The 14,975-nt window shown below is 49.8% G+C and overlaps 1 protein-coding gene across 3 annotated transcripts in view; it reads right to left on the minus strand.

The window, feature by feature from the left end:
- Positions 1 to 14,975, minus strand: part of ivd (isovaleryl-CoA dehydrogenase) — a 60,260-nt gene that overhangs the window by 22,802 nt on the left and 22,483 nt on the right. For all 3 annotated transcript variants that reach the window (XM_038783887.1, XM_038783903.1, XM_038783895.1), the window contains one exon: positions 12,349 to 12,485. In XM_038783887.1, coding sequence (XP_038639815.1) covers positions 12,349 to 12,485 — 137 coding nt within the window. The remainder of the gene's footprint in view (positions 1 to 12,348; positions 12,486 to 14,975) is intronic.

Here is a 14,975-nt window from a genome sequence, read left to right on the forward strand (position 1 = left end):
CTATCCTGCACGGTCACAATATTGGTGAGGATGATCAATGGTGCAGGTTCCACTTGATAGACGCAAGTAAGGATATGGAGGTGTGGGGAGGTTGCCCCTTACAAATGTCTGAATGAGGAGGGAACAAAAAGAGCCAAATAAGTAAACCAGGAGGAGGACCACCTAAATTGGAAATTAGCAAGGGGGGGGGGGGGGGGGGGGGAGAGAGAGAGAGTCTCCCTCAAAACCCTCCCAAAGGCATAGCCTCAGACTTCATTAAATTCATTTTACAAACTGGGAAAAAGGCAAAATCAGTCATAGCGGGAACAGAAATGTCCGGTTTAGCATAATCTTATGTTGCTTTCCTCCACTGAGTAACCCAAATACTGAAGGATCCTAATTGCCTCCAGTCGGAACTCAATAGCTATTGCGAATGATAACGGGGAGCTGTGCCTAGTCCCTCATTGGACATAAAAATCAGATCTATAACCATTAGTAAGAACTGCCGCCAGTGGATTTTTTTTAAAGCACTTAGAATCGCGCCAGTGCAGAAGGCGGCCATTCAGCCCACCAAGACACACCAACCCTCCGAAAGAGTACCCCACCCATGTCCACTATCCATCCTATTCCCGTAACCTATACTTTTTTTTTGCAAATCTTTTTATTGGCTTTTCTCATATTTATAAAGAGTTGTTAGTGATATACATTACATTTTTCTTGCCCGCGCTAATTTGCTTTATTTTAGAGAGGTTTGTTTTGTCCTTCATTTGACTAACTGTACGTACATGTTGCTGCCCTCTGGATCGGTCTATGATATCCCCCCTCCCCCCCCCCCCCCCCCCCCCCCCCCCACCACGGCATTGGTTTCAACACCGTTCCTCTTCCCTTGTGGTTTCCCCATTCCCCCCCACCCCTGAAGATTGCCACTATTGGACATGGCTTCACTCTCACCCCCACAACTTTGGACATTGCCTTGGAGAAGGCTGTCCAGAACCCAGCAAGCTTGGGGCAAGACCAAAACATGTGGGTGTGGTTGGTCGGGCCCCTCTGGCACCGTTCCTCCACCTCAGAGAAGAACCTGCTCATTCGGGTTTTGGTCAGGTGCGCTCTGTGCTCCACTTCTCGCTGCTTGTGCCTATCAGGTCCTCTGGTAGTGTGCTTTCTGCAGCCCCGGGGTACCCTACTGTGCTTTATTTGGAGGTGTCTCAATTCCTATCCTATTTCTAGTTTCCACTTCCTCGTCAGTTCGTCCAGTGTCGCCAGTCTGCGCCCTACATAGAAGTCCCCGACCATCAGTGTGGCCCCGTCCCGCCTCCATTTTTGAAGGTGGTATCTAGCATGGCTGGGGGGAATCTGTGATTGCCGCAGATGGGGGCCATAAGGGACATTTTAGTTATCCTGAAGTGTTGTCTCAACTGGGTCCATGTTCTCAGCATGGCCGCTACCACTGGGCTCTTTGTGTACCTTGTTGAGGAGGATGGGAGTGCTGCTGTGGCCAGGGCCCGGAGGGTTGTTTCTTTACAGGATGCCTCCTCCATTTGTACCCAATCTGTGTTGGGTTCTTGTACCCATCCCCTCACTTTTTCTGCCGTTGCTGCCCAGTGGTAGTATTGTAGATTCGGTACAGCCAGGCCTCCTCTGACTTTCCCTCTTTGCAGTGTCAGTTTGGGAATTCTCGGGTTCTTGTCCCCCCCCCCACACAAACACATGATTAGCGTGTCTATGTTTTGGAAAAAGGCCTTGGGGATGAAGATCAGGATGGATCGAAACAAGAAGAGGAACCTTGGCAGTACGTTCATCTTGATCGCCTGCATTCTTCCCGCCAGGGAGAGTGGGAGTGAGCCCCACCATTGAAGGTCCTTTCTTACTTCCTGCACCAGGCTGGTTAGGTTCCACTTGTGGATCTGTGTCCAGTCTCTCGCTATTTGGATCCCCAGGTAACGGAATCTGTTCTGGACCGTTTTGAACGGGAGCCCCTTCAGCTCTGCCCCTCCCCCATTTGGGTTCATTCGGAATGCCTCACTTTTGCCCAGGTTAAGTTTGTAGCCCGAGAAGGTTCCAAACTCTTTCAGGATTTGCAGTATTGCCTCCAGTCCCTCCTGTCATCAAGACTTAGAGGAGCAGGTCATCTACATAGAGTGAGACTCTGTGCTCTCTGTCTCTACTCCGGATTCCCTTCCAGCTTTTTGCATCCCGCAGGGATATCGCCAGGGGCTTGATCGCCAACGCAAACAAGAGTGGGGACAGGGGGCAGCCCGGTCGTGTGCCTCTCTGTAGCAGGAAGTATTCAGAGCTGGTGGTGTTCGTTCGGACACTCGCTTTGAGAGCGTTGTACAGGAGCCTCACCCAGGCAGTGAATCCCACTCCTAGCCCAAACCGTTCCAGTACCTCGAGGAAGTAGCTCCATTCGACTCTGTCAAAGGCCTTTTCTGCATCCAGGGAGACGATCACCTCTGCCGTTCTCACCCAGTGGGGGGGTCATTATCACATTCAGCAGCCGCCTGATGTTCGCTGTCAGCTGCCCATCCTTGACAAAGCCCATTTGGTCCTCTGTAACCACCTCTGGTACGCAGCCCTCCAATCTTTTGGCCAGGATCTTTGCAAGTATTTTCGCATCCACGTTCAGCAGTGAAATGGGTCTGTATGATTCACATTCCTTCAGGTCTTTATCTTTTTTGGGTATCAGTGAAATTGTGGCCTGCACTAGCATTGGGGGGCAGGGTGCCCCCTGCCAGTGAGTCTGCGAACATGTCCCTTAGGTGTGGGGCCAGGACTGGTGCGAACATTTTGTAGACGTCCGCCGGGAACCCGTCGAGTCCCGGTGCTTTCCCCGTCTGCATGGAGCTGATGCTCTCCATGATTTCTCCCTGGTCTATTGGTGCTTCCAGCTCCCGCTGTCTCTCATCCCCCACCACTGGTAGTTCCAGTCTGTCTAGGAACTGTTTCATTCCCGCCTACCCGTCGGAGGGCTCGGAAGTGTACAGTCTCCGGTAGAAGGTCTCAAATGCCCGATTGACCTCCTTTGACTCTGTTACCAGTCTGCCTTTGCTATCCTTAACCTGTGCTATTTCCCTCGTGGCTGCCTGCTTTCTCAGCTGGTGAGCCAATAGGCGGCCAGCCTTGTCTCCGTGTTCGGAGAAGGTCCCCCTAGTGGATAGCAGGTTAAAGTCCATTTGCAGCTTTTTCCTCTCTGCCAGCAGCTCTACGGTCGGGGCCTCAGAGTACTTTCTATCGACTTCCAGAATGGAGTCCACTAGCTGTTGCCTGGCCACCCTCTCTCCCCCATCTCTACTTGCCTTGTGGGCTATGCTCTCTTCTCTGATCACAGCCTTCAGTGCCTCCCAAAACGTTTTGGTTGTTACTAAAGTATTCGCCTATGGCCTGCGATATTTTTTGGCAGAAAACCTGGTCGGCCAGGAGGTCCGTGTCCAGCCTCCATGTGGGGCGCTGGGCCAAGCCTGTCTCCAACCTCACATCCATATAGTGTGGAGTGTGGTCGGATATAACGATCCCGGAGTAGTCCATTCCCGTGATCCCTGGAAGCACCGATTTTCCCACTGCAAAGAAGTCGATATGGATGTATACCTTGTGCACCTGCGAAAAGAACGAGAACTCCTTTTCTCCCGGGTGCAGGAACCTCCATGGGTCCACCATCCCCATCTGTTCCATGAAGGCCCCTAGCTCCCTAGCCATGCCAGATATTTTCCCTGTTCTGGGATTTGATCGGTCGGTCAATGGGTCCTGTGCGCAGTTAAAGTCACCCCCCATAATCAGTCGGTGTGTGTCAAGGTTGGGAATTTCCGCCATGGTCTTCTTTATGAATTCTGAGTCGTCCCAGTTGGGGCGTACACATTTACCAGTACGACAGATGCCCCTTCCAGGACACCGCTGGCCATGGCGTACCTTCCCCCTGGGTCCGTAACTGGCTTGGTTCCCGTAAACCTCGTCCATTTGCTAATTAATATTGCTACCCCTCCCCCAGCCCTCGTCCCGTAGCGTCTGTACGTCTGTCCCACCCAGCCCTTCCTTACCAGAAGTCGGTCCTTCTCCCTCAGGTGCGTCTCTGCGATCCAGCAGAGGGCAGCAGAGCAGAGCTACTGATCAGCTGTTCTGGGGAAATTTGCATACGTGCAGTGCGGTCAGCCTAAGTTGAAGGTGAATCTGCGAAGGAGACCCGAGGAGTTTGAGTGAAGGCAATCATCCAGCAGAGGGCAGCAGAGCAGAGCTACTGATCAGCTGTTCTGGGGAAATTTGCATACGTGCAGTGCGGTCGCCTAAGGTGAAGGTGAATCTGCGAAGGAGACCCGAGGAGTTTGAGTGAAGGCAATCATCCAGCAGAGGGCAGCAGAGCAGAGCTACTGATCAGCTGTTCTGGGGAAATTTGCATACGTGCAGTGCGGTCAGCCTAAGTTGAAGGTGAATCTGCGAAGGAGACCCGAGGAGTTTGAGTGAAGGCAATCATCCAGCAGAGGGCAGCAGAGCAGAGCTACTGATCAGCTGTTCTGGGGAAATTTGCATACGTGCAGTGCGGTCAGCCTAAGTTGAAGGTGAATCTGCGAAGGAGACCCAAGGAGTTTGAGTGAAGGCAATCATCCAGCAGAGGGCAGCAGAGCAGAGCTACTGATCAGCTGTTCTGGGGAAATTTGCATACGTGCAGTGCGGTCAGCCTAAGTTGAAGGTGGTTTGTGGAGAGGCTGTTGGCAAGTGACACTTAAACCTGAAACACTTCTTGAGTGTTTCCCACCCTACCTCCTTCTCTAACCAACCCCCCCACTCCACGGTGGTTGGGAAGCGGGAGCAGGGGCCTGTCGTGAAGGTGAGTGAGTGCCTTTAAATTTGCTTACCTTTCAGCGGGAGCAGGGTTTGAGGTAATATCAGGTAAGCTCTTCCTTTCTTTTTCTTTTTCTTGTTTTTTTTAAATCTAGAGGTGATGTCAGGGAAGGCAGTACAATGCTCCTCCTGCAGAATGTTTGAGGTGAGGGACGCCGTCAGTGTCCCTGCTGATTTCATCTGTGGGAAGTGCACCCAACTCCAGCTCCTCAAAAATCGTGTTAGGGACCTGGAGCTTGAGCTGGATGAACTTCGGATCATTCGGGAGGCAGAGGGGGTCATAGAAAGGAGCTTCAGGGAAGTAGTTACACCAAAGACTGGAGATAGATGGGTAACTGTAAGAGGGACTGGGAAGAAGCAGTCAGTGCAGGGACCCCCTGCGGTCGTTCCCCTGAGTAACAAGTATACCGTTTTGGATACTTGTGGGGGGGACGACTTACCAGGGGTAAGCCATGGGGTACGGGCCTCTGGCACGGAGTCTGTCCCTGTTGCTCAGAAGGGAAGGGGGGAAAGGAGTAGAACATTAGTAATTGGGGACTCAATAGTCAGGGGCACAGATAGGAGATTTTGTGGGAGCGAGAGAGACTCACGTTTGGTATGTTGCCTCCCAGGTGCAAGGGTACGTGATGTCTCGGATCGTGTTTTCCGGGTCCTTAAGGGGGAGGGGGAGCAGCCCCAAGTCGTAGTCCACATTGGCACTAACGACATAGGTAGGAAAGGGGACAAGGATGTCAGGCAGGCCTTTAGGGAGCTAGGATGGAAGCTCAGAGCGAGAACAAACAGAGTTGTTGTCTCTGGGTTGTTGCCCGTGCCACGTGATAGTGAGATGAGGAATAGGGAGAGAGAGCAATTAAACACGTGGCTACAGGGATGGTGCAGGCGGGAGGGAGTCAGATTTCTGGATAACTGGGGCTCTTTCTGAGGAAGGTGGGACCTCTATAGACAGGATGGTCTACATCTGAACCTGAGGGGCACCAATATCCTGGGGGGGAGATTTGTTAGTGCTCTTTGGGGGGGTTTAAACTAATTCAGCAGGGGCATGGGAACCTGGATTGTAGTTTTGGGGTACAGGAGATTGAGAGTATAGAGGTCAGGAGCACAGATTTGACTTCGCAGGAGGGTGCCAGTGTTCAGGTTGGTGGTTTGAAGTGTGTCTACTTAAATGCCAGGAGTATACGAAATAAGGTAGGGGAACTGGCAGCATGGGTTGGTACCTGGGACTTCAATGTTGTGGCCATTTCAGAGACATGGAGAGAGCAGGGGCAGGAATGGTTGTTGCAGGTTCCGGGGTTTAGGTGTTTTAGTAAGCTCAGAGAAGGGGGCAAAAGAGGGGGAGGTGTGGCGCTGCTAGTCAAGGACAGTATTATGGTGGCGGAAAGGATGCTAGATGGGGACTCTTCTTCTGAGGTAGTATGGGCTGAGGTTAGAAACAGGAAAGGAGAGGTCACCCTGTTGGGAGTTTTCTATAGGCCACCTAATAGTTCTAGGGATGTAGAGGAAAGGATGGCGAAGATGATTCTAGAAAAGAGCGAAAGTAACAGGGTAGTTGTTATGGGAGACTTTAACTTTCCAAATATTGACTGGAAAAGATATAGTTCAAGTACATTAGATGGGTCATTCTTTGTACAATGTGTGCAGGAGGGTTTCCTGACACAATATGTTGACAGGCCAACAAGAGGCGAGGCCACATTGGATTTGGTTTTGGGTAATGAACCAGGCCAGGTGTTAGATCTGGAGGTAGGTGAGCACTTTGGAAACAGTGACCACAATTCGGTGACCTTTACGTTAGTGATGGAAAGGGATAAGTATACCCCGCAGGGCAAGAGTTATAGCTGGGGGAAGGGCAATTATGATGCCATTAGACATGACTTAGGATGTGTTGGTTGGAGAAGTAGGCTGCAAGGGTTGGGCACACTGGATATGTGGAGCGTGTTCAAGGAACAGCTATTGCATGTTCTTGATAAGTACGTACCAGTCAGGCAGGGAGGAAGGGGTCGAGCGAGGGAACCGTGGTTTACCAAAGAAGTGGAATCTCTTGTTAAGAAGAAGAAGGAGGCCTATGTGAAGATGAGGCGTGAAGTTTCAGTTGGGGTGCTTGATAGTTACAAGGAAGCGAGGAAGGATCTAAAGAGAGAGCTAAGACGAGCAAGGAGGGGACATGAGAAGTCTTTGGCAGGTAGGATCAAGGAAAACCCAAAAGCTTTCTATAGGTATGTCAGGAATAAAAAAATGACTAGGGTAAGAGTAGGGCCAGTCAAGGACAGTGGTGGGAAGTTGTGTGTGGAGGCTGAGGAGATAAGCGAGATACTAAATGAATACTTTTCGTCAGTATTCACTCAAGAAAAAGATAATATTGTGGAGGAGAATGCTGAGACCCAGGCTATTAGAATAGATGGCATTGAGGTGCTTAGGGAAGAAGTGTTGGCAATTCTGGACAAGGTGAAAATAGATAAGTCCCCGGGGCCGGATGGGATTTATCCTAGGATTCCCTGGGAAGCCAGGGAAGAGATTGCTGAGCCTTTGGCTTTGATTTTTAGGTCATCATTGGCTACAGGAATAGTGCCAGAGGACTGGAGGATAGCAAATGTGGTCCCTTTGTTCAAGAAGGGGAGTAGAGATAACCCCGGTAACTATAGGCCGGTGAGCCTAACGTCTGTGGTGGGTAAAGTCTTGGAGAGGATTATAAAAGATACGATTTATAATCATCTAGATAGGAATAATATGATTAGGGACAGTCAGCATGGTTTTGTGAAGAGTAGGTCATGCCTCACAAACCTTATCGAGTTCTTTGAGAAGGTGACTGAACAGGTAGACGAGGGAGGAGCAGTTGATGTAGTGTATATGGATTTCAGTAAAGCGTTTGATAAGGTTCCCCACGGTCGGCTATTGCAGAAAATACGGAGGCTGGGGATTGAGGGTGATTTAGAGATGTGGATCAGAAATTGGCTAGTTGAAAGAAGACAGAGAGTGGTAGTTGATGGGAAATGTTCAGAATGGAGTTCAGTTACGAGTGGCGTACCACAAGGATCTGTTCTGGGGCCGTTGCTGTTTGTCATTTTTATAAATGACCTAGAGGAGGGCGCAGAAGGATGGGTGAGTAAATTTGCAGACGACACTAAAGTCGGTGGAGTTGTAGACAGTGCGGAAGGATGTTGCAGGTTACAGAGGGACATAGATAAGCTGCAGAGCTGGGCTGAGAGGTGGCAAATGGAGTTTAATGTGGAGAAGTGTGAGGTGATTCACTTTGGAAAGAATAACAGAAATGCGGAATATTTGGCTAATGGTAAAATTCTTGGTAGTGTGGATGAGCAGAGGGATCTCGGTGTCCATGTACATAGATCCCTGAAAGTTGCCACCCAGGTTGATAGGGTTGTGAAGAAGGCCTATGGTGTGTTGGCCTTTATTGGTAGAGGGATTGAGTTCCGGAGCCATGAGGTCATGTTGCAGTTGTACAAAACTCTAGTACGGCCGCATTTGGAGTATTGCTTACAGTTCTGGTCGCCTCATTATAGGAAGGACGTGGAAGCTTTGGAACGGGTGCAGAGGAGATTTACCAGGATGTTGCCTGGTATGGAGGGAAAATCTTATGAGGAAAGGCTGATGGACTTGAGGTTGTTTTCGTTAGAGAGAAGAAGGTTAAGAGGTGACTTAATAGAGGCATACAAAATGATCAGAGGGTTAGATAGGGTGGACAGCGAGAGCCTTTTCCGCGGATGGAGGTGGCTAGCACGAGGGGACATAGCCTTAAATTGAGGGGTAATAGATATAGGACAGAGGTCAGAGGTGGGTTTTTTACGCAAAGAGTGGTGAGGCCGTGGAATGCCCTACCTGCAACAGTAGTGAACACGCCAACATTGAGGGCATTTAAAAATTTATTGGATAGGCATATGGATGATAATGGGATAGTGTAGGTTAGATGGCCTTTAGATTTTTTCCATGTCGGTGCAACATCGAGGGCCGAAGGGCCTGTACTGCGCTGTATCGTTCTATGTTCTATGTTCTTGTAGGCCGTAACCTATACTACACATCTTTGGACAATAAGGGACAATTCGCATGGCCAATCCATCTAACCAGAACCCACGCAATACGGGGAGAACGTGCAAACACCACACAGTCACCCAAGATGGGAATCGAACAGGGATCCTTGGTGCTGAGAGGCAGCAGTGCTCACTCAGCACTGTGCCACTATGCCACCTAAGATACCGTCCACATTTATCCACTTAACAATTCTCCTCCCAACCTGAACTTCTACAGTATCAAAAATAAATAATTCCATTGCATCCAATCAAAAGTTCAAAAGATTTCTCTGTATCCAATAAGATCACTACGTCCGGAGTAGAATGCACTGACGCTGCTGTCGAGGCAATGGAGCATGGCGTTCTGTCAGGCGCCCGATGCCGGCCACGATTTTCACCTCATACTCCACTCTCCGCTCAATTGTTTTTCCTGATTCATGGGGGCCGACGGAATCTTTTTTCTCTTAATAGAATGATGTACTCTCCACACATTCCACAAGCAATGTTTCAAAGTGGTGACCGCCATTGTTTATTTAGCCAAAGAGAATATGCCTTACATGCCAGAGATTTTCATGTCCTGTTCGGGCAAGCACCACATATGCCTTCCCCTTCTCCAATCATACAAGAAGCACCATTGACACATTATAAATTATTTTTCTGAGCATGCCTGCATCCTTGCAGGAACCAGTAAATACGTTTTTTTACACCGAAATAAAAACAAATACACCAAGGGAATGTTCCTCACCATGTGCGAACCCGTAGAGCTATCCTACTAACTTTCTATCATGACACCAAGGAGTCGTTCCCCTCAAAAAAAGAGGCAAGATGTCACCCTCACTGTAGTAGGATAAAGCAGGGCATAATGCACACTGATAGCCTTCAGACGATTTCTAATGTCATTGAAGCCTCTAAGCTTCTGTTGCTTGGCTGCCGAGAAATCTTGGAAGAAAAACACTTTCACTCCCTCATAGAGTAAAGCCCAATATGCCTTGTTGCTTCCAATGCTCTTTGGCGATTATGAAAATGCATAATTACAGTCTGGGTAAGCTGATTGTCCCCTGGCCTCAAAGACCGGATGCGATGTGCCCATTCTAACATAATACGCCCAGCTTCTGTGTTCAGCTTAAGAAAACATGGCAGCCAGCTCTCAAAGAATTTAATAGGAAGCGCACCCTCCATTCCTGGCAGACCGATGATCTAGACATTTTTCCTCCGGCCTCTGTTGTCCAGATCATCCAGGAATTCTGACATACCATATACCTGCTTTTCCGAGGATTGCGAGCGGGCCTCAATTAAGAAAGTAGCATTTTCAACATGAAGGATTCTCTCCTCTGCTTCCTCGAGCCTCTTACTAGCATTCTGAAGTTCAATAGCCTGAGCACTGATATTCTGCACCAAAAGCCAAGTATGACAATGACTTTAATAATATTAACAGTAAGAGATGTAATGTCTTCGAGAGTGCCGGATCCAGAACCAATTCGAGGATTAAGTTTCCATGTTGAGGAGTTGACTCCACTCCAGTTGCTTCTGACTGCTTTCTTTTATCACCAACATTTAGCCAAAAACCTTCCAGGGACACAATATGGAGTATTCACTGCCGGATTAGTAAGTATGGGCTGTGTAAGCGTGGTAAAGGAGAGGATCAAAGAATGAGTAATGCCAGTGCATAGAGAAACACAGCAATTCCCATACTTCCATCACGTGATTCCCAGTGATATCTTTTTTATAAAACCATCCTTCCCACTCCAGCCGTGAGCTCCAGACATGTGGGCCCGATCACTGCTCCCTCCTGAGCTCCACACGGCGCCCTGATCACTGCTCCCTGGTGAGATCCACACAGGGGCCCTGATCACTGCTCCCTGGTGAGATCCACACGGGGACCCGGTCACTGCTCCATGCTGAGCTCCACACAGGGACCCTGATCACTGCTCCATGCTGAGCTCCACACGGGGGCCCTGATCACTGTTCCCTGGTGAGCTCCACATGGGGCCCTGATCACTGCTCCCTGGTGAGCTCCACATGGGGCCCTGATCACTGCTCCCTGGTGAGCTCCACATGGGGCCCTGATCACTGCTCCCTTGTGAGATCCACACAGGGGCCCTGATCACTGCTCCCTGGTGAGCTCCACATGGGGCCCTGATCACTGGTCCCTGGTGAGATCCACACAGGGGCCCTGATCACTGGTCCCTGGTGAGATCCACACAGGGGCCCTGATCACTGCTCCATGCTGAGCTCCACACGGGGGCCCTGATCACTGTTCCCTGGTGAGCTCCACATGGGGACCTGATCACTGCTCCCTGGTGAGCTCCACATGGGGCCCTGATCACTGTTCCCTGGTGAGCTCCACACGGGGACCCTGATCACTGCTCCCTGCTGAGCTCCTCAAGGGGACCCGGTCACTGCTCCCTGCTGAGCTCCACACGGGGCCCTGATCACTGCTCCCTGCTGAGCCCCTCATGGGGACCCGGTTACTGCTCCCTGCTGAGCTCCACACAGGGCCCTGGTCACTGCTCCCTGCTGAGCTCCACATGCGGACCCGATCACTGTTCCCTGGTGAGCTCCACACGGGGACCCTGATCACTGCTGAGCTCCACATGCGGACCCGATCACTGTTCCCTGGTGAGCTCCACACGGGGACCCGGTCACTGCTCCCTGCTGAGCTCCATATGGGGATTCTGATCACTGCTCCCTGCTGAGCTCCACAAGGGGACCCGGTTACTGTTCCCTGCTGAGCTCCATATGGGGACCCAGTCACTGCTCCCTGCTGAGCTCCACACGGGGACCCGATCACTGTTCCCTGGTGAGCTCCACACGGGGACCCGGTCACTGCTCCCTGCTGAGCTCCATATGGGGATTCTGATCACTGCTCCCTGCTGAGCTCCACAAGGGGACCCGGTTACTGTTCCCTGCTGAGCTCCATATGGGGACCCTGATCGCTGCTCCCTGCTGAGCTCCACACGGGGACCCGGTCACTGCTCCCTGCTGAGCTCCATATTGGGACCCTGATCGATGCTCCCTGCTGAGCTCCATATGGGGACCCTGATCGCTGCTCCCTGCTGAGCTCCACACGGGGGCCCTGATCACTGCTCCCTGATGAGATCCACACGAAGGCCCTGATCACTGTGCCCTGGTGAGCTCCATATGGGGACCCGATTACTGCTCCCTGTTGAGATCCACACGAAGGCCCTGATCACTGCCCTGGTGAGATCCACACAGCAACCGATTATCATCGCTTCTCAGTCATGGGCTCTACAAGAGTAGCTCTCCACCATTCCCACCTGAGCCCCATAGGTTGTTGCCTGATCACCTGACAGGGACAGCGACTGGCCAGAATTTACTCTTGAAGCTCAGGTGAAAATTTGGGATATAAAGCAGACCAGGCTGAAGATGTATTCTTGAGCCCAAGCTCATAACTATTGCAACGTAAAAAGAAAACTAACGGCCATTTACAAATGCCTGATGCCCAAAAATCTCCCCAAAGAGATGCTAAAAGGTCCCGATGTGAATCAAAGTAATACATTACCTTCTCTACAATGAATGTTGTAATACCACGCGATGCAGGCTTGGCATTAATGTCTGTTTTGCCGTAGACAATGAGAACGTCAGCATCAGGCCCATTGGTAATCCAGAATTTGGTGCCATTGAGGATGTAGTAATCACCTTATGGAAAATACAAACAAGTCTCAGTCAGTAAAGCACACTGCTTTTCGGTATTCAATTGATCAGAAAAGAACAATCAAGCAAGCACCTCCTTTACATCTTGGGATTCTGCACTGTGTCTATTTTGACAATCACCGAATAATTTTCTTCTCGACAATGGTGCTTCAAGTTTTCATGTTTCTGTTTGGGTGAACAAAGTATGGAATATTTTCCACATTTAGTAGTCAGCATCTACAAGGGGCGGGAGTTCTTCTGGCGCAGTGGGTAGCCTCCCTGCTATAATGAATGTAAGAATTTGTTTTATAGATTGTATTGTATATATCAGTTGCAGTAATGTTATTGAAAGCCTGGGTTACGGTATACATTTTTCCGTTGCAGTAATGTTGTTTAAAAATCCTGGTTTAATATACATGCAGACTCTATCTGCAAAAAGGTGCAATTACGATGCCATAAAAGTCAGATAATCATTGATTCTAACCATTTAATTGTTTACCTAAACATGGCTAAAGGAATTTTGTATATAGAAAGAAGATTCCCTGGGGTTTAGATTATTGAGGGGCTGTGTTTAGCCTCAATATGATGGTCATAAAACAGTTCGTGGGATTGAGATGATGTATTTAATGGGAGGAGCATCAGTAGCAAGGATTTTAGCTTTTAATCTGCCAAAGACAGAAGGACTTGCAGCTTGTGTCTGAAAGGGTATCTCCTTTGCTGAAAGCAACTCTCTACACAGAAGACAGCAAGTATCCCTACGTATGTTAACCTTGACCTGTAATGGGTTTTGCTAAATTGGAGACAGATAAGCTAGTACTTAAACTGTTCCCTTTTATTTTAAAATTGTTTGACTGTTAATAGAAAAGCTATTTTCTGTGATGTTAATGTGTTTAATCCTGTGTTAATGATCATTTTGTTCTAATATAACATATCCCTAATTATCAGTGGAATCACTCCTGGAGCAAAGTATCCTTTCCTTGCAGTTTTACAAATTAAAAAATGTTTGGCGCTCTTGTACGGTACTCTAACAAATGTTCGGGTCTGGACCGGGAACATGACACCGCCCCAACACCAGAACTCCAGGCTCGAATCCCACCCCAGGACTCAATAGCGAAGGAAGGTGTGTTCATAACAACATGCAAAATCCAACACATGCCAATGGCTGGTATAAGAGCAGGAGGGACTCCTGGGCAGCCATGCTTGATGCAGAGTGGCACCCCTCAAGCTATAAATGACTTATCCCCAGAAAAACTATGAAAACAGATGAAAAGTGTGTCTGCGGATTCCCGGTGGCGGCCATGGAGTGAGTGATCACACATTTGGTGGTTCCCGTTCAAGGTGGGTTTTTTCGGTCCTTTCCCATCCAAATGGTGTGTTATTTGAGGGCAAACGGTGTACGAGTTCCCAGGGAAGGAAATACTCCTCTGGGGAGATCGGCATATAGATCAGCAGACGAGAAGAACCACGAGAAAGAGAGAGCAGTTGGGAGCAGAAAGTTTCTGCGGTGCGACACAGATGAAGATGGTGGAGGGCAAGGGGGCAGCGCTGCCCCCACCAGTGGTCGACGGAGCAGCTGGTGGAGTTTTTAAATAAATTCCAGCGGCAGAGGAAAGAGGCCTTGGAAGATTTGGCCACGGTGATGGAGCCACTTAAGGTGGCAATTGAGCGAGTGGAGCAGAGGAAGGAAGCTCAGGGCTTGGTGATCCAGAAGGTGGAGGAGTCGGTGGGGAAGCATGAGGATCGGTTGACCTCGCTGGAGACCGAGATGGGGATGGTGCTGAGCAGCCAGAAGAGGCTGGTCACGTGGAATGTGAGAGGGCTGAATGGGCCAGTTAAATGGTAGCGTGTTTTCACGCGTCTGAGTAGTCTGAAAGTGGACGTTGTGCTTTTGCAGGAGACGAACCTGAAGTTGGGGGTTCAGATGAGACTGAGGGAGGGATGGGTGGGGTAGTTGCTCCACTTGGGGCTGAAAATGAAGACGAGGGATGTGGTGATGTTGGTTAATGAAGAGAGTGACTTTTGAGGTAGGGATTGTAGCCAAACAGGAGGGGTAGGTATGTGATGGTCTGTAGGAAGTTGGAGTGGATGCTGGTGGTCCTGGTGAATGTTTATGCCCCGAATTGGGATGATGTGGACTTAATGAGGTGGGTGTTAGGGACCTGGACACGCATCTGCGCGATTTCAACAAGATCCTAGATCCGGGTTTGGACCGGTGGAGTCCTAAGTCGTCAAGAGTGTCAGCGGTGGCGCGAGAGTTGAGGGGTTCATAGAGCACATAGATACATACATGGGGGTGGGGGGGGCAGGTGAACTGTGGTGGTTTGGGAGGCCAAGGATGAAGGAGTTTTCATGCTTTTCCCATGTGCACCGGGTGTACTCCCAGATCACATTATTTTGTCATGGACAAGGCACTGCTGGTGGGGGTGGCCAACTCAAGGTACTTGGCAATTGTGGTTTCTGACCACACGCCACTCTGGGTGAGTTTGTAGGTGGTGC

The sequence above is a fragment of the Scyliorhinus canicula genome, chromosome 2 (genome assembly GCF_902713615.1).
Source record: "Scyliorhinus canicula chromosome 2, sScyCan1.1, whole genome shotgun sequence".
Classification (NCBI taxonomy): Eukaryota; Metazoa; Chordata; class Chondrichthyes; order Carcharhiniformes; family Scyliorhinidae; genus Scyliorhinus; species Scyliorhinus canicula.